Source organism: Alosa alosa, chromosome 12 (assembly GCF_017589495.1).
Source record: "Alosa alosa isolate M-15738 ecotype Scorff River chromosome 12, AALO_Geno_1.1, whole genome shotgun sequence".
Classification (NCBI taxonomy): Eukaryota; Metazoa; Chordata; class Actinopteri; order Clupeiformes; family Clupeidae; genus Alosa; species Alosa alosa.
The window spans coordinates 19,270,574-19,288,760 of NC_063200.1; the positions used below are offsets into that span (position 1 = coordinate 19,270,574).

The following is an 18,187-nucleotide window of genomic DNA, read 5'->3' on the forward strand; positions in this document are numbered from 1 at the left end:
TTTCTTCCATGGTACAAAAAGAAGAACTGTGCCTTCTGTAGCAAAATCATCTTTATGCATGACAATGCACCATCTCATGCTGCAAAGAATACCTCTGGGTCATTGGCTGCTATGGGCATAAAAGGAGAGAAACTCATGGTGTGGTCCCATCTTCCCCTGACCTCAACCCTATTGAGAACGTTTGGCACATCATCAAGCAAAAGAGGAGTTGCTCACATCTCGTGACAGTGCGTCTTCAGCTGTGCTTCATATTTGCCTCTCCTTCATACCAATTTGCAAATGATGGTGAATAGCTCTACTCATTGTGAGATGTATTTCATAATATCTTTATTCTAATTATATTTCCCATTGTTATCATGTAATTTGTATGTTTTGTATGGATATGTGCGCTGATACGGATTTGTGGATGAGAGACGCATGCTGCATTGTGCACCCGCCCATACCCCTTGGCGCATTGCTCAAAAAAAGAGATGTGCAAGATAAGAATAAATATTGCGCTGGGATAATATTCCGCTTTCCGTCATGCACCAGGTCGGAAAATAGGGCCCTGAAGAGCTGAGAAAGAATGACATCTGAGGGGCAGTGAGTGGGCTTCATCCGTGAGACTACCTGAGACAGCTCAGAGGAAGAAACTGGTACAAAGTGCTGAAGTTGGCTGCTAATGGGGGGTTGAGGCTCTGCAGGGTCAAGAGTAGAACTAAGGATATTGGCTCTTATTATGACCGCCGCGCAGCGTTTTGATCTGTAGCCCCCCGCCGCTGGACTGGACCCCGAAAGGAGGGTAGGGCGGACACAGTTTTCTGTGAATATCTCGAGAACGGTAGGGTTTAGGAAGACCACCTTTTTTGTATGTTGATCTTAAGGGGTCATGTCAACCCATCCTATTACCAGTCAATTCATGTATAGCGCCACCAAATTAAAAAGCAAAAAATTAGGTGTTGTAATCATAATATCTCTGGCTGACATGGACAAACCTGCACGAAATTGAATATGTAGGATCATTATGACACCCTCTTAATGCATGCCACGTTTTGTGGACTTTCGTTCATGGGGGGCCATACAATAAATTAATTTATGTGTACATTTAGTGAACGTACACCAACAGTTTTCTGTGAATATCTTGAGAACCGTAGGGCCTAGGATGACCAATTGTTTGCGTATGTTTGCTTCCAGGGGTCATGTCAACCCATTCCATATGCACACATGTGCATATACAGATATTCACACACACACACATGCATTCACAGTAATCATACGTATGACACATACACACACAGTAGACATATGCATGCATGCACATGCACACACACACACACACAAACATAAACACGTACACGCACACATGCACACAATTCAAGAATTTCTCAGAATTATGAACAGGCAAGATGGGGGAGGGGTTGTATAAAATGTATTTTACATGTGAAATCTATGAACTAATCATGTTTTGGTACTTGTTGTCTAGCAGATACCAGTGAGAATTGAGTGTGCATAATGCAATTCAGTGAGACAGTTAGAATCATATATGCGTTTCACCTTTTGTTTTTAGCCAGCAGCCAGACCAGCAGATACCCTGACTTTGCTGAATTACTGAGGCTAAGCAGGCTTAGTTAGTACTTGGATAAGAAACCTCCTTGGAAGAGTATTCCTGCTGGAAGTGGTGTTGGCCAGTAGGTGGCACTCTTCCCTGTGGCCAAAAGCCACCAAACAATATCAATCCCAATGTCTTATTGCAGTGACAGGGACACTGTACTGCAGGAGATATTTTCCTTTGCATGAATGTTAAATTGAGGTCCTGACTCCCCATGGTTGTTAAAGATCCCATGGCACTTATCGCAAAGAGTAGGTGGTTCCTTGATTTGCTTTATTTATGTACACATACATAAAGACACACACATATGCACACACACACACACATAAAAACACACACACACCAACTGGTATTGTCATTTGCGGAGGAGACTGGAACATACGCCTCAATCCAAGGCTAGATTCTTCAAAGGGTACTTTTTTAACCCCCATACATAAGAAACTTAGGCCCTCATGGGGGAGTTGGGTGTGATAGATCTTTGGAGAGATCTTAACCCAACTGGTAGGGACTACACTCATTACTCACACCCACATGCAGTATATTCCAGAATTGATTATTTTTTTATTTTTAAAGGAGACCACCACAGAATACATGACTGTGAGATAGTAGAAGAGGTGTCCTATCAATACAAATAAGTAGCAATCCTAGAAATACATTATGGAGACTAAATACAGGGATTTTGAATAATCAACAATTCATAACCAAAATGAAAGCAGAAATGGTAAGAACTTTGGTAGAAAATGATAATGGAGAGGTAGGTCAAGATATTTTATGGGACACATTAAAAGCTGTTGTTAGAGGAGAAATAATTTCTTACTGCACACGCAAAAAGAAAGAAAGACAACTAAGATTATCAGAATTAAACAGTGAACTAAAAGAGCTTAAGGCTAAACTTAAAGGGGACTCAAGCTCTGGCCCTCCTCCAAGGCTCAAGGAAATATGAAATGAGATAAATGTTATGTAAACACAAGAAATACAAAAAAATATGGTTTATACAAAACAAAAGGTTGCAAAGCTTTTGGCGAGGAAATTGCAAAAACAACAAGCGGATAGCACAATATATAAAATCAGGGATCCAAACTCGAAAACTTCTGTATATAAACAAAATGAGATACAAATGGCTTTCCAAAGCTATTACAAAGCTCTGTACACACAGCCACAGCTAGAAGAAGAAAGTCAAATTAAAAGATTTCTGGAGTCCCTCAAGATACCTACACTATCAAAAAGTCAAAGCAATAAACTAATAGCTGAAATAACTGAAGAGGAGCTCAATAATGCAATTTCCAGGCTAAAAGCAAACAAATCACCTGGCCCAGATGGGTTCCCTTCTGAATGGTACAAGACCTTCCGATAAGAGCTGATACCTAGCCTACTTAAAACCTTTAACTTAGCTCCCAAACAGGGAAATACCCCACCAGCATGGAGAGAAGCAACTATCTCAGTGATACCGAAGGAGGAGGGATAGACTGGAATGTGGATCATATAGGCCGATATCAGTACTTAATACAGACTACAAACTATACACTTCAATTCTTGCAAAGAGAGTTGAAAAGATTCTACCACAGGTCATACACACAGATCAAACAGGATTTATCCTGCAGAGACAGACTCACGACAATATTAGACGGTCACTACATGTACTAAGCAGAAGAGCCTGATCAGCTGGAGACTTCGCTCACTGCCTTGCACAACAGACAGACTGAGGAAGTCATTTGTCCCCAGGGCCATTGAACTGTTCAATGCTTCACTTAAGGGAAGAGGAGAAATAGACTTCTCTGCATAGTCTGTCGGCCTCTTCACCACCTCCATGTCTTGAACTGTCTGTCCACTATCCACTTTCTACCACTGTCTTCTGACTCACTGTTTGCGTGCTATATTAGCACATATGCACAACCCCTCCCTCCATGCCACAGCCGAACTGTGACCACACTTATACCTTTCTTTATATATATATATATTATATATATATATATATATATATATATATATATATATATATATATATAGACGTTATTCTTGCACTGTTGCACTGTTTGACTTACTCATTTGCACCATCACCATGACACTCACACAGAGCACCTTACCTTATGCACAGAGAGTCACAGGCTCAGTCCCTGCCTCAGTCATTGCAAGCGCATCTTGATTAATTAATCACCCACTATGTGGATACTGTTTTTTAGAATTGATTTAGATTAAGGGTTATTTAGTATAATTTGTATTTTAGTATATTTATCTTCTACTGCCCTTATTGCTTAGTTGTGTTTTTTATATTATATACTTTTAATTACTTTTCTGCTGTTATTGAATGTGTGTGTGTGTTGTCTGTATGCTACTGTGACCTTGAGTTTCCCCAGGGGATCAATTATCTATCTATCTATCTATCTATCTATCTATCTATCTATCTATCCTGAACCACATCCGAGAAAACAAGATGGAAGCTCTACTAGTTAGTCTAGACGCTGAAAAAGCCTTTGATTCAGTGAGCTGGACATGCATATATATGGTTCTTGAGAGATTTGGATTCCATACAGAGTTTGTTAAAGCAATCAGCAATCTAGGAACCCTTGTGCACGAATTAAAATCAATGGATACTTAACAGACAGTGTTAATCTAGAGCAAGGTACAAGGCAAGGTTGTGGATTATCCCCACTTCTCTTTACACTCTACATAGGGCCCCTTGCTCAGTGGATTAGACAGACTGACAGCATAAGAGGCATACCTATAAACGGAGACCAACATAAGGCTGCTATGTTTGCAGATGATGTTTTGATATATTTGAGAGAACCTACTAATTCACTTCCTGAACTATTCAAGCTCCTGGACACCAGTGTTGTAGTCAAGTCACTATGCAGTGTCCAGGTTCGAGTACCCAGCGTTCAAGTCCAAGTCATTAAAAAAAAAATTCCAAGTCAACTCCGAGTCGAGTCCACTACTCATCCGAGTCAAGTCCGAGGTCCAAGTCCGAAAAGGTGAATAGATTGTAGAATAGCCAAAGAAGATGTAGCATTGTTATAAAACCTTTAAAATCTCTAAACAATCACAAGTAGGGCAGTTCATCACAGTTCATCCATTGCAACTGGATTGATGAAAGGTCACTTACACCTGTAGGCTACATTGTATTTGGGAAAAGCAAAAGGTATCAGCATAATGTTATTTTATTTTTTTTATGTATTTATAAACAAAAACATCTCTGTCAGTTCCATGCCGTTTTCAACAGCTATCAAAAACAAAGGTCATTTTTGGATGGATGGATTTTTTGTGAATGTTTCTTCTTCTACATAAGATTTTAGTCATCTTTAGTTTATGTAATACTTTATTGTCAATGCACAAATTAAGTAACAGTCGTCTGAAACGTTATTGTTAATGCACAAATTAAGTAACAGTAGTCTGAAACGAAATGCTGTTTTACATCTAACCAGTGGTGCAAATAACTGACATGTCCAAATGGGCCTTGATGAAATGCGTCGCTAGACTGTTCATACACATTTTAACGGGCCAAAGTTGAAGAGCTTTTGTCCGTTATTGTTCGTGCAAATATAGGCTGTTTCATGTTCCCTTGCATTGTGTAACTGAGGTCCATGGCTAGTCTGGCTTTCATCAGACCAAGCTCAATCTTTTAAGAAATCAAAAAATAAATAGCGGGCAGATCAGGCTGGGTTCACCCAGCCTAGTCCATAGGCACCCGATATTGTTTAATTTTTCCGATTGAGATATACACGCTTCTGGCTATTCTAAATGCAAAAATGCATCAGGGAGTTATGACAAAACGGTAACTAACAAACTAGATCCTAATAGAAAGCTGTTAGCTTCCCTAAGCTACAGGTAGGATTATAAGGTAGGCCTATTTACAACATAAATTGTCAATAGGCTATGCTGGCAACACAAATAAAATCTCCTTTGGAAACCAATGGCTTACGCCTTACAGTATCAAGCGGACTTAAACTGTCATATCGCGGGCTAAAAGTTGTAATAACATTCACGGCTCCATGAGTCAAGGAAAGCACGAATGAAGTAGCCACTTCTAAATGGGACCCACTACACAGTAGCTTAAGGTGTTTTGCTAAAGCAGCCATAATGAAATGAAGGTGTCATTGTTTGGATACTTCACACACACGTGCTTTTTAATTTCACAGACTACAACTACCAAGCTGGAATCAAAGCACATCGATTCCCCTCTCACACCCTGCACGCACTTAAAACAAAATAAACAGGCGCCTCAGTCTCACGATGTATAGGTAAAACTGTGTCAGACCGGGTGTAACGTTGGTAAATCTTCCATTGCACAGAATGATTTTGTAGCACGTGCAATAAATGACAATCGAAAGATACAAACAGTGCTGCTATCAATTTGCTTGGTATAACCACATTTATAGTTTTCTACAAATGCAATCAATCAAATGGGCCTCCATCACTCAACCAACGCCAACGGTAACATTACCTAGGTCCTTATTGATATTACAAGATTAACGCATTCCTGCAGTAAAACCAAGCATGTCCGATAAACATCCTCAGATTTATTTCGGCTTCAAGAAGAAATGGGAATTACACTTCATGTGAACATCATCCTATCCTTATTAGATGTTCGCTGCGGTAAAATACAGTCCTTGTAGGAAGCGTCCATTGTTTTTCCAACCCACTTTTAACTTCCAACAAAATTACGTCTGACTGCAACGATGCGCCATCTAGTGGACAAACGACTACTTATCGCCAATACTGAAAATGCAGCCATGATGATGATGATGAATATTTATTTTGGCTTTCTTTTAATCCTACTGAATTTGTAATTATGTATCGGCCGTTCTAATACCGATAGTATGTGGGTGCCCCGGGGACGAAATGAAATTTTTCCGTAAAAGTCTAGTGGGGCTACATACCCACCAAATTTCATGTACTCCGGTGGTTCGGTGTCCCTACTTTCTGAAAAATTCAGAAAGTAGATGACGGGAAAAATTCTTGAATTGTGTGCATGTGTGTGTACAAGTTTATGTTTATGTGTGTGGGTGTGTGTATGTGCGTGCTTGTATGTTTGCCTGCGTATGTGTGTTTGTGCATGTGCATGCATGCGTACATATGTCTACTGTGTGAGTATGTGTCATAAGTATGATTACTGTAAATGTATGTGTGTGCGTGTGTATCTGTTTATGCACATGTGTGCACATGGAATGGGTTAACATGACCCCTGGAGGCAAACATACGGAAAAAAATGGTCATCCTAGGCCCTACAGTTCTCAAGATATTCACAGAGAACTGTGTCTGCCCTACCCTCCTTTACATGCCCACCAAGTTTTGTGTACCCCGGTCTTTCAGTGTCCCGGGAATCCTTGTTGGTGTACGTCACTAAATGTACACATAAATTATTTTATTGTAAGGCCCCCCATGAACGAAAGTACACAAAACTTGGCATGCATTCGGAGGGTGTCAATTTCGTGCAGTTTTGACCTTGTCAGCCAGAGATATTGTGATGAAAACACCTAATTTTTTGCTTTTTAATTTTTAACTAGGTGGCGCTATACATGAAATAAGTGGTAATGGGATGGGTTGACATGCCCCCTTAAGACCAACATACATAAAAAAGGTGGACCTCCTAGGCCCTACGGTTCTCGAGATATTCACAGAAAACTCTCTCCGGCCACCTATTTCGTGCAGTTTTGACTATGTTAGGTCACAGATACCTTCAATTACAACACCTCATTTTTACTTTTTTGTGTTTAACTAGGTGGTGCTATACATGAAATGAGTGGTTATGGAATGGGTTGACATGGCCCCTTGAGATCAACATACAAAAAAAAAATGGTCCTCCTAAACCCTACGGTTTTCGAGATATTCACAGAAAACTGTGTCTGCCCTACCCTCCTTTCGGGGGGTCCAGTTCAGCGGGGGGGCTACAGATCAAAACGAAAAACGATGGTTCCATGCTATCCATGTGGGGTTACATGCCCACCAAGTTTCGTGTAACCCGGTCTTTCAGTGTCCCGGGAATCCTTTACGGAAATTTGGGCATGCGAAAAAGAACGGTAGGGTTTAGGGTTTAGGAGGACCATTTTTTCCCGTATGTTTGCCTCCAGGGGTCATGTTAACCCATTTCATGTGCACAAACAGATACACACACACACACATACATTCACAGTAATCATACGTATGACACATACTCACACAGTAGACATATGTACGCTTGCATGCACAGGCACATACGCAGGCACGCACATACGCAGGCACACACACAAGCACGCACACACACACACACACACCCACACACATAACATAAACATGTACATGCACACATGCACACAATTCAAGAATTTCTCAGAATTATGAACAAGCAAGATGGAGGTGGGGTTGTATAAAATTAATTTTACATGTGAAATCTATGAACTAATCATGTTTTGGTACTTGTTGTCTAGCAGATACCAGTGAGAATTGAGTGTGGATAATGCAATTTAATGAGACAGTTAGAATCATATAGGCCTTTCAGCGTGATTTATTTTTGTGGAAAAAATGTGCTGGACTGGGCGGCGGTCATATTTTGTACCGCTCTGCGGTACATCTAGTTAATATGTTGTTTGGCATGATGATTACCGTACGTGTGAAGAGACTACTTCGACTGTATACATTAGCTGACACACATGCTGCACTACCACGAAGCATTTAATTAACGTTAGCATACCAACCGTCTGCTAACGTTAACCTACTCACGTCAGGTGGAGGAGAGGAGGTGCGCTGTCCTAAACTATCAACCCAACAAGCTGGGTTACAGAAAATAACCCAACATGAGTAAAAACAACCCCACACAATGATCCAACAGTTTCAACTCAGCGTATGGGTTGAGAAAATAACCCAGCATTTTTTAGAGTGTATATTTGATGGAAAAAATCACATTCTCACATCGGTTACAAATGAACAAGTTTGTTAAATTATGGACTGAATGGACTTCATATATACTACACAAACACTGGGAGGGTCATCACACTAATGCATTTTGTAGAACTGAAGTACCTAACTGATTTGTATATTCTGTATTATGTTTATATGATTATTGAAGAACATACTGTCAGATCTTAAAATATGTTTTTTTTTTATCCTTTTTCTTTTTATTCCCTATGTCATGAGAGAAATCCTTATGTGGTAAATATGCTGTAACCATTACATCCCTTGTTCTTGTCAAATAGTTCTGAACTGTTTGTGATATATAGTAGGGACAGAAAAAAGGGCAATGAGGAGAGATAACTTAAGTGGATGTATTATCTATGCACCTCCTGAATTGTAATATTCCTATTGTCCAATAAATAAAGAATTAAAAAAAGAACACACACAAAGACACGTAAACACACACACACTACACATGCACACACGACACACACAAATATGCACATGCACACAAACACATAAACACACATACACACACACACCCTCACACACATGCACCCACACATACAAACACACCTACATACACAAACACACGCACACACACAAACACACACACAAAAAAACACACAAAAAACACATATACACAAAAACAACCACACACTCTGCACACACTCAATTACAAACACACAAAAAAGGAACAAAGTAGGAAATGAACACAATTTGACAAGCGTGACTTATTTTTGTGGAAAAAATGTGCTGGACTGGGTGGCGGTCATATTTTGTACCACTCTGCGGTACATCTAGTTAAGTCAATTTTTTGAAGGAAATAAATAAAAAAAATGTTCACAAGGTTCAATGGAGCTTTCAATAGTGTGGGCAGCATATCAGCAAATCCGATATCAGCTATTCTGATAACATCCAAATTGGCTTAGGCCTCTCACCCTAAGCAATTACTAAGTCAGCATTTTACCATCTTAAAAATATTGCCAAATTGAGAGATTGTATGTCAAAGGATGATGTAGAGAAACTTGTGTACTCATTGGTCTTGCAATGGTCTATTCACAGAAATTCCAAAAAAAGACCTAGTCCTAACAAGAACTAAACGAACAGCAAATATCACCCTTGTAATCAATCTATCAGTCTTCCTGTGAGCTATACATTTTATTTTAAAGCCCTATGTCTAGATTTTTAAAACACAAAATGGGTTACATTTTGGATATGTTCAAACTATACACATCTCCATGGCCGCTTAGATCACAGGTGAAGCACTTATTTGTATAATCCACTGTTTGAATGTGGTGAAACAGCTTTTAGCAGCTATGCGGTCAAACTATAATTTATCAAATTGCCTCACTTTTATTTTTTTTTCTATCTTTTATACCTAATTTATATCTTCTCACTTTTGTTTATTTTTACTACTTACCATTTTATTTTATTTCACTTTTATGCTTATTAATTTTTTTATTTAATTTGTATGTTTCTTTTTACTTATTTTTGCTTATTAGTATTTTATTATTTCTAATGTTAGTTTTTACTCTTTTAATGTTTACTCGTATCCTTTATGGCTTATGTTACATCTCATTTTATTCTGATTTTATACTTCATATCATTTAATCATATATTCTTATGGTTTTATAATATACTTTTTTATGCTCTCTAACATTCTTTACTATTTACTGTTTTTGTATGTTATTGTGAAACACATTGAATTGCACCATGTATGAAATATGCCACACGATGGCTAGTTTGTGACACTTTGCTCAATGAGTGACATAAATGGCCCAAAATTGTCCATCAATTGAAATGAAACCTTGTATATACTTTTTTAGATCATTAGACTTTGAGAGAAAAAGACAAAAAGCAATTTAATCACTAAAGCATAAGCATTCATCAACATGTGTGTCAGTATAACTAAGAGGAGGCAGTTTATTAGCTGATTCACAACAATCAGTGGTGCCTTCAAACTACACATAACATAATACATAAGAAATATAACAGTATGGTGTTTCAACTATGGAGCTGGAGGCTGGTTGCACATATTTAGAGAGCAACCAATCAAAACACCCTAATAGGCCAATATGGTTAGCCTAGAAAAAGTTAACAACTACTGTATTTATATAGTGCCATGGTTGAGAAAGAACACAGAAGAAAGGATTGCTTCTTATGACTTGTGATACCTACTTTTAAGCTTCAGTTTCTTTACTGTGATGTCTATGTTGTACTTTTGGTAATGCAGTGTGTCCAGGCATCAAGAAGGCATAAGAAATCTGTCACTGAACACCAGTCATAAAAAAGATGTGCACTTCACTTTTGGAATGCTGCCCTAAAATTTACTAGTTCTACCAGTGCCAAAATACTTGTGACACATGCCAATTATATGCATGAATGTGTGGTGGGCATAAATAGAGTACAGCACATTAGCATCTGTCCTTGGTCATAAAAGGAAAATTGCATAGGTGAACAGACTTTACCCTTTAATTAGGATATATGATAACATTTGCATTTGTATCACACTACTATCAAAGTACAGGCCAACTGTTCTATAGTACTGTATGTTGATAGAGAAAACATATTTATGGACAACATTGCTCGATGTGCCCCTACTATTAATTTTTTATTTCAGTTTTTTCTGCAGTCAAAAATAGCCACATAGTTTACCATAATGAGCATCTCCAGATATCAAATGTTTTTGCAACTTTTTAAATCCTAATATATTTCATTAATGAATTGGTGAAAATACACACAAAATTATTTCACAAACTGAGCCACAAAGATGGAACATATTTTAATTATGGCCCTAACTTTGAGATGAGAAACCTCTTTTACTGTTGTGTGTGACAGCTTGAGATGATGTTTAAATAGATCCAAACACATCAATCAAACACACTTTGCCTTATTAGAGCTCTGCTTAGTTGACAGAATACGGCCAATATAAGGAGGGCTGTGGAGGGCTGCAAAAGGCCAGGGGAGGTTCAAGTGCACAGTAAGTCATAGGTTGCTTTCACAGACACAGGCCGACAGGAGGCAGCTCCTCCTATTACAGAATGTGTGATGGCAGACTGCATCTCCTCATCTCTAAAGCTTGGAACGAAGCATGGACTGCTCAAATGTATGTATTTAGATTACATATTTCTATAATAAATACTTGACTTTGTATTTTTTGTCGTTTTTAGATACTCAACTGAGGAAAATTCATCTTGTCGTGGGAGGAAAAGGTAAGGCACTACATCTGATTTATCTGAACATTTAAACGATTAAAACAAGCCTTCAAGTAAACTAATGTTTTAGGAAGAATTTACTGATTATTTATATGAACTATGACACAGGTGTAACTCCATTCAAGGCCTAATTTATATAAACATATTCAATCTTTACAACAGATTGTGTCCAATATCCCTACACCATCAATTACCTGGACATCTGGAGAATGGAATCTTATGTTTAAACATCCCTACCCTACACCATAATTCATTGATATCTTACTACATAAAAAGCAAGGAAAATAATATGTTCTTCTAAAAATGGATAGTTCTGGTCCTTAATTATGATTGTGCTGGTCATTACAACGGCATCGAACGTGATTCAGCCAAACATACAACAGATTTGTACAGTTTAAGTAGCCTACCCTATGTACATTGATAAGCTCCATATATGGAGGTCTGGCAAACAACTGTGGTTTTCCATGTTTTGCCCCTTAATGACGATGACACTGTATTTGCAGTACTGTGTCTGTAAATGTCTGATTATGAAAAGCCTTTTATGTTGAAACTGTCTGCTCTTCATGTTTCTGATTAATGCAGTAACCAGCAACCATGGGGGACGGTGAAATGGCCCAATTTGGCCCAGCTGCCATTTACCTTCGTAAGCCTGAGAAGGAGAGAATTGAGGCCCAATCCAAGCCCTTTGATGCAAAGACTGCTTGCTATGTGGTTGACAAAGAGGACTTGTACGTCAAGGGTACAATTAAAAAGAGGGAAGGAGGCAAAGTCGTTGTTGAAACGCTTGAAACCAAGGAGGTACTTTAACAAGGAAGTTAAAATTGTTCTGATGATAAAATTACATTATCACAGAAAGCTTCTTGAATACATCTCTTTGTTAAAGCTGTTTTCTACATTGGTTTTAGGAAAGGACAGTGAAGGAAGACGAAGTCTTCCCCTTAAATCCTCCCAAATACGACAAAATTGAGGACATGGCTATGATGACCCACCTAAACGAAGCCTCCGTCTTGTATAACCTCAAAGAGCGTTATGCAGCATGGATGATCTACGTAAGCATTACACTTTTGACCAAATAAAAACAATTAAATAAAAAATGAAAAGCTGAATCAACAATCTTCTTTATTTCTTCATTCTAGACCTACTCAGGACTTTTCTGTGTCACTGTGAACCCCTACAAGTGGCTCCCCGTATACGATCAAGCAGTGGTGAATGCCTACAGAGGCAAGAAGCGTGTGGAGGCCCCGCCCCACATCTTCTCTGTCTCTGACAACGCATTTCAGTTCATGCTTCAAGGTATGCTTTCTGTTTTAAAGCCAACACTGAATGATATTGATACCTTATACTGTATATTTGATTCATTTATGTAATATAAACCATTCATGTAAATCTAAATCTCTATTTTGCCCCACAGACAGGGAGAATCAGTCTGTCCTGATCACGTAGGTGTCAGTGCATCCCTTAGGGCTAAACCTTTGCATCATCTTCTATGTACTCTACTGGTACACTTTGTAATTGTGATATAGAAATTTGAAATATATTCTGTTTAATACAGCGGAGAATCTGGTGCTGGAAAAACTGTAAACACCAAGCGTGTCATCCAGTACTTTGCAACAATTGCAGTGTCTGGTGGCAAGAAAGCAGAGCCACCAGCCAGCAGTGGAAAAATTAAGGTATAGGACCCCTTGCATATTTATAGGCTAATTATCACATAGCAACACAGACATGAACTTAAGTAACAATATATCTATTGACATGCAGGGCTCTCTTGAAGACCAGATCATTGCCGCCAACCCACTGCTGGAAGCTTATGGTAATGCCAAGACTGTGAGGAATGACAACTCTTCACGTTTTGTAAGTTTAGTTTCACATCTAATCTCTCACAAGATTTTTTTTTGTTTTTACTTCTTCTTTGGGTTTTTCTTTTAACTCAAACTGATCACATACTTCGTTTTATATCTATTAGTATCTCATATCTCTTTTAAAAAACATCCTCCGATTTCTACTTAGACTTCTACTATCATCTTTTACTTTTTGAATTAGTAGAGGCAGCATTTATTGTTACTCTTAGGTCTATTACTGAATATTTGAATATTTATTGAATACGTTTCCTCATATCTAACCAGCTTTGATTAAAAGCATAAGCTAAATGAATACATGTAATAATTACAAAATGTAATCTCAAACAGGGTAAATTCATCAGAATTCACTTTGGCACTTCTGGAAAACTGGCTAGTGCTGATATTGAGACTTGTAAGTATATATGTTCCAAGTAGAAATGCTCTTTTATTGCCTTAAATGTATCAAATTAAAATACATCCTTCCCCGTGTAAAAAGACCTGTTGGAGAAGTCTAGAGTGACATTCCAGCTTCCTGATGAGAGAGGCTACCACATCTTCTTCCAGATGATGACCAACCACAAGCCTGAAATTATAGGTAAGGTTATAATACAGTATTCACAACGTTCAAAAATCAATACATATAATTCTGAATTTGTAAAATATTTTTTTCATCTTGACAGAAATGTCCCTCATCACTGCCAACCCCTATGACTTCCCAATGTGCAGTCAGGGTCAGATCGCTGTGGCCAGCATTGACGACAAAGAGGAGTTGGATGCCACAGATGTAAGTCTTCCAATAATGGGTTTTCCCCCCTTCAATTTCTTAAAGAAAGCTTTAAAATAATCAAATACTTTATCATTACAGGATGCCATTGACATCCTGGGTTTCAGTAATGAGGAGAAAGTCACCATTTACAAGCTGACTGGTGCTGTGCTCCATCATGGCAACATGAAATTCAAGCAGAAGCAGCGTGAAGAGCAGGCTGAGCCTGATGGCACTGAGGGTAGGTTACGGCACTACTGAATCAGTCAGTTCTAGTAATAACTACAAGGTAGTCTTTTTCATTGAGAACATTTTATTATGTTAAGTTAAAGTTTAAGCAGACACAAACTGACAATGGCAGATAATAAAATAATGTACAAAACGATGGTCACTCTGATAACTTCATGTTTTTGTGATTTATTTATAGTGTTTTAACCTACACTATCTTGGCCAAACTTTTTGATTTAGGGAGAGGAGATTTATGTGGACAAACTTGTTTCATATGCTGTCCCAAATTAGTTTGGAGTGTGAAAAAGTTTTGATCGCTATACATTTCAATAAATGCTAGACTGTTGCCCTGTTTTTAGATGCTGACAAAGTCGCTTACCTCCTGGGCCTGAACTCTGCTGACATGCTGAAGGCTCTGTGCTACCCAAGAGTGAAAGTCGGAAATGAGTTTGTCACCAAGGGTCAGACTGTACCACAGGTACTATTTTAGATTTCAGATCCCATGAAATGATCTGCTTTTATCTTATAAGCATTTTACTTTTTGGTTTGAATATAGCATGACCATTGCTTTGATATTCTATTTCAGGTCAATAACGCAGTGTCGGCCTTGTCCAAGTCCATCTATGAGAGGATGTTCTTGTGGATGGTCATCCGTATCAACCAGATGTTGGACACTAAACAGCCAAGGCAGTTCTTTATTGGTGTGCTGGATATTGCTGGCTTTGAGATTTTCGATGTGAGGATAATTTAACACATTTTTTTCACTCAAAGAACAATGTAATATAATTTTAGTTGGGGACATTCATATTCCATTTTTTTCAATCACAGTTCAACAGCATGGAGCAGCTGTGTATCAACTTCACCAATGAGAAATTACAACAGTTCTTCAACCACCACATGTTCGTTCTGGAGCAAGAGGAGTACAAGAAAGAGGGAATTGTTTGGGAGTTTATTGACTTCGGCATGGATTTGGCCGCTTGCATTGAGCTTATAGAAAAGGTTTGTTTTAATTAATTTGTTTAAATTGTGAAGTACTAGATTCATTTTATAACATAATGACTTCTTTTAAAACCACAAATATTTTTCACAGCCTATGGGTATCTTTGCCATCCTTGAAGAGGAGTGCATGTTCCCCAAGGCCTCTGACACCACTTTCAAGAACAAGCTGTATGATCAGCATCTTGGCAAGACTAAGGCCTTTGAGAAGCCCAAGCCTGCTAAAGGCAAGGCTGAGGCCCACTTCTCCCTGGTGCACTATGCCGGCACTGTGGACTACAATGTTGGTGGATGGCTGGACAAGAACAAGGATCCACTGAACGATTCTGTTGTGCAGTTGTACCAGAAATCGGGAGTAAAACTCCTGCCTGTCTTGTACCCACCTGTTGTTGAGGGTAACAACAAAACACTATACAAGTCTACAAGCTAATGCAAAAATATCCCATTTATGAATTTATATATATGTATACCTCCATTATTGAATAATGTGTCAACAGAGGCTGGTGGTGGTAAGAAGAAGAAGAAGGGTGGCTCCATGCAGACTGTGTCATCACAGTTCAGGGTGTGTATATTAAACCAATAACAACAAATCAATCATCTAATAGAATGGTGAAGAGGATGTTTTGATTGCATTCTTATCTCAACAGGAGAACTTGGGCAAACTGATGACCAACTTGAGGAGCACCCATCCTCACTTTGTGCGTTGTCTGATTCCAAATGAAATTAAGAAACCAGGTAAAAGGCCTTTGGTAGTCAATAAAGATGAATGCATTATTCATGAAATAAATTGAGAATAGAAAATCTCATGACATGTATTTGACAGGTTATATGCAGAACTTCCTGGTCATCATATTATACATGTCATTGCTCTAACTCCTTGAAAATACACATCTCTATAATAACAGGTCTGATGCAGAACTTCCTGGTCATCCACCAGCTCAGGTGCAATGGTGTGCTGGAGGGTATCAGAATCTGCAGAAAGGGTTTCCCAAGCAGAATCCTCTATGGTGACTTCAAGCAGAGGTGAACTGAGAAAGCCAATGAAGTATTACATATATTCAATACTGCATTTAGAGAGGAAAAAAGTAATAATATATATGTACATGTATTTATTCTGTCCAGATACAAAGTGCTGAATGCCAGTGTGATCCCTGATGGTCAATTCATTGATAACAAGAAGGCTGCTGAGAAGCTCTTGGGATCCATTGATGTTGATCACACCCAGTACATGTTTGGACACACAAAGGTAGACAAGTCTCATGCAATCTATTATCTGCTTGTCACAAGTACAAACAAGAGCTAAGCTTTTTCTGTGTCAAATTCATGCTGATATTTTCCTTTATCTCTCAGGTGTTCTTCAAAGCTGGCCTGCTGGGTACCCTTGAGGAGATGCGAGATGAGAAACTGGCTACCCTGGTCACAATGACTCAGGCTCTCTGCCGTGCATACCTGATGAGGAGGGAGTTTGTCAAGATGATGGAAAGAAGGTAATTGTTTTATTATTTTATTTTAGAGCTCAGAAGTCTTAAAGATTTCTGTAGTTTGAATTGTATCACTTGTATAGTCATATTTCACTTGCTATCCATTTCATGTAATCATAGTTTAATATAGAAGGTTTAAAGATAAAATTCACCAACTTTCTTGTATAGGGAGGCTATCTACACCATCCAGTACAATATACGCTCATTCATGAATGTCAAGACCTGGCCATGGATGAAGGTTTACTACAAGATTAAGCCCCTACTGAAGAGTGCTGAAACTGAAAAGGAGCTGGCCAACCTGAAGGAGAACTATGAGAAACTCAAAGATGTCCATGCAAAGGTTGAGGCCAAGAAGAAGGAGCTTGAGGAGAAGATGGTGGCTCTGGTGCAAGAGAGGAATGACCTGGCACTGCAAGTGGCCTCTGTAAGTGTATACTGTACCATTTCAATATTCACAATCATACAACTACCCAGTCTCAGCATTGTTTTTTCAATACAAATTATATATTGTCATGCCTCCATCTTATATTTACAATAGGGAAATGAGGGTCTCAATGATGCTGAGGAGAGGTGTGAGGGTCTTATCAAAAGTAAGATCCAGCTCGAGGCCAAGCTTAAAGAGACAACCGAGAGACTGGAGGATGAAGAGGAAATCAATGCTGAGCTGACTGCCAAAAAGAGGAAACTGGAAGATGAGTGCTCTGAGCTCAAGAAGGACATTGATGATCTGGAGCTGACTTTGGCCAAAGTGGAGAAGGAGAAACATGCCACCGAGAACAAGGTTTGGATTTTTAAAGGGCAGATCAAGTGTGTTGTAAATACAAGATCATAGTTACACTGTTTACCAATTTAAACTATCTGTGTGCAGGTCAAGAACCTAACTGAAGAGATGGCCTCCCAGGATGAGTCCATTGCTAAGCTAACAAAGGAGAAGAAAGCCCTACAAGAGGCCCATCAGCAGACTCTTGATGATCTTCAGGCAGAGGAAGACAAAGTCAACACTCTGACCAAATCCAAGACTAAGCTTGAACAGCAAGTGGATGATGTAAGTTCTTAACCAACAGGAGTTTACAAAAATCTACATTTGATACATTTTCCCACATGCTCACCTCAAACTTCAAATTGGCAGCTTGAGGGTTCCCTGGAGCAAGAAAAGAAGCTCCGTATGGACCTTGAGAGAGCCAAAAGAAAGCTTGAGGGTGATCTGAAGC

The 18,187-nt window shown here is 38.8% G+C and overlaps 1 protein-coding gene across 1 annotated transcript in view; it reads left to right on the forward strand.

Moving 5' to 3' along the window:
- The first annotated feature begins 11,396 nt into the window (after positions 1 to 11,396).
- LOC125304884 (myosin heavy chain, fast skeletal muscle) overlaps positions 11,397 to 18,187 on the forward strand; it is a 7,382-nt gene continuing 591 nt past the window's right edge. The window contains exons 1-25 of the mRNA XM_048259399.1: positions 11,397 to 11,435; positions 11,626 to 11,667; positions 12,253 to 12,468; positions 12,576 to 12,719; positions 12,807 to 12,963; positions 13,082 to 13,109; positions 13,223 to 13,340; positions 13,429 to 13,521; positions 13,857 to 13,920; positions 14,005 to 14,103; positions 14,189 to 14,292; positions 14,374 to 14,512; positions 14,859 to 14,977; positions 15,086 to 15,235; positions 15,328 to 15,498; positions 15,590 to 15,890; positions 15,993 to 16,057; positions 16,143 to 16,230; positions 16,401 to 16,518; positions 16,618 to 16,741; positions 16,846 to 16,982; positions 17,145 to 17,400; positions 17,515 to 17,757; positions 17,845 to 18,021; positions 18,106 to 18,185. Coding sequence (XP_048115356.1) covers positions 12,265 to 12,468; positions 12,576 to 12,719; positions 12,807 to 12,963; positions 13,082 to 13,109; positions 13,223 to 13,340; positions 13,429 to 13,521; positions 13,857 to 13,920; positions 14,005 to 14,103; positions 14,189 to 14,292; positions 14,374 to 14,512; positions 14,859 to 14,977; positions 15,086 to 15,235; positions 15,328 to 15,498; positions 15,590 to 15,890; positions 15,993 to 16,057; positions 16,143 to 16,230; positions 16,401 to 16,518; positions 16,618 to 16,741; positions 16,846 to 16,982; positions 17,145 to 17,400; positions 17,515 to 17,757; positions 17,845 to 18,021; positions 18,106 to 18,185 — 3,179 coding nt within the window. The 5' untranslated portion in view covers positions 11,397 to 11,435; positions 11,626 to 11,667; positions 12,253 to 12,264. The remainder of the gene's footprint in view (positions 11,436 to 11,625; positions 11,668 to 12,252; positions 12,469 to 12,575; positions 12,720 to 12,806; positions 12,964 to 13,081; positions 13,110 to 13,222; positions 13,341 to 13,428; positions 13,522 to 13,856; positions 13,921 to 14,004; positions 14,104 to 14,188; positions 14,293 to 14,373; positions 14,513 to 14,858; positions 14,978 to 15,085; positions 15,236 to 15,327; positions 15,499 to 15,589; positions 15,891 to 15,992; positions 16,058 to 16,142; positions 16,231 to 16,400; positions 16,519 to 16,617; positions 16,742 to 16,845; positions 16,983 to 17,144; positions 17,401 to 17,514; positions 17,758 to 17,844; positions 18,022 to 18,105; positions 18,186 to 18,187) is intronic.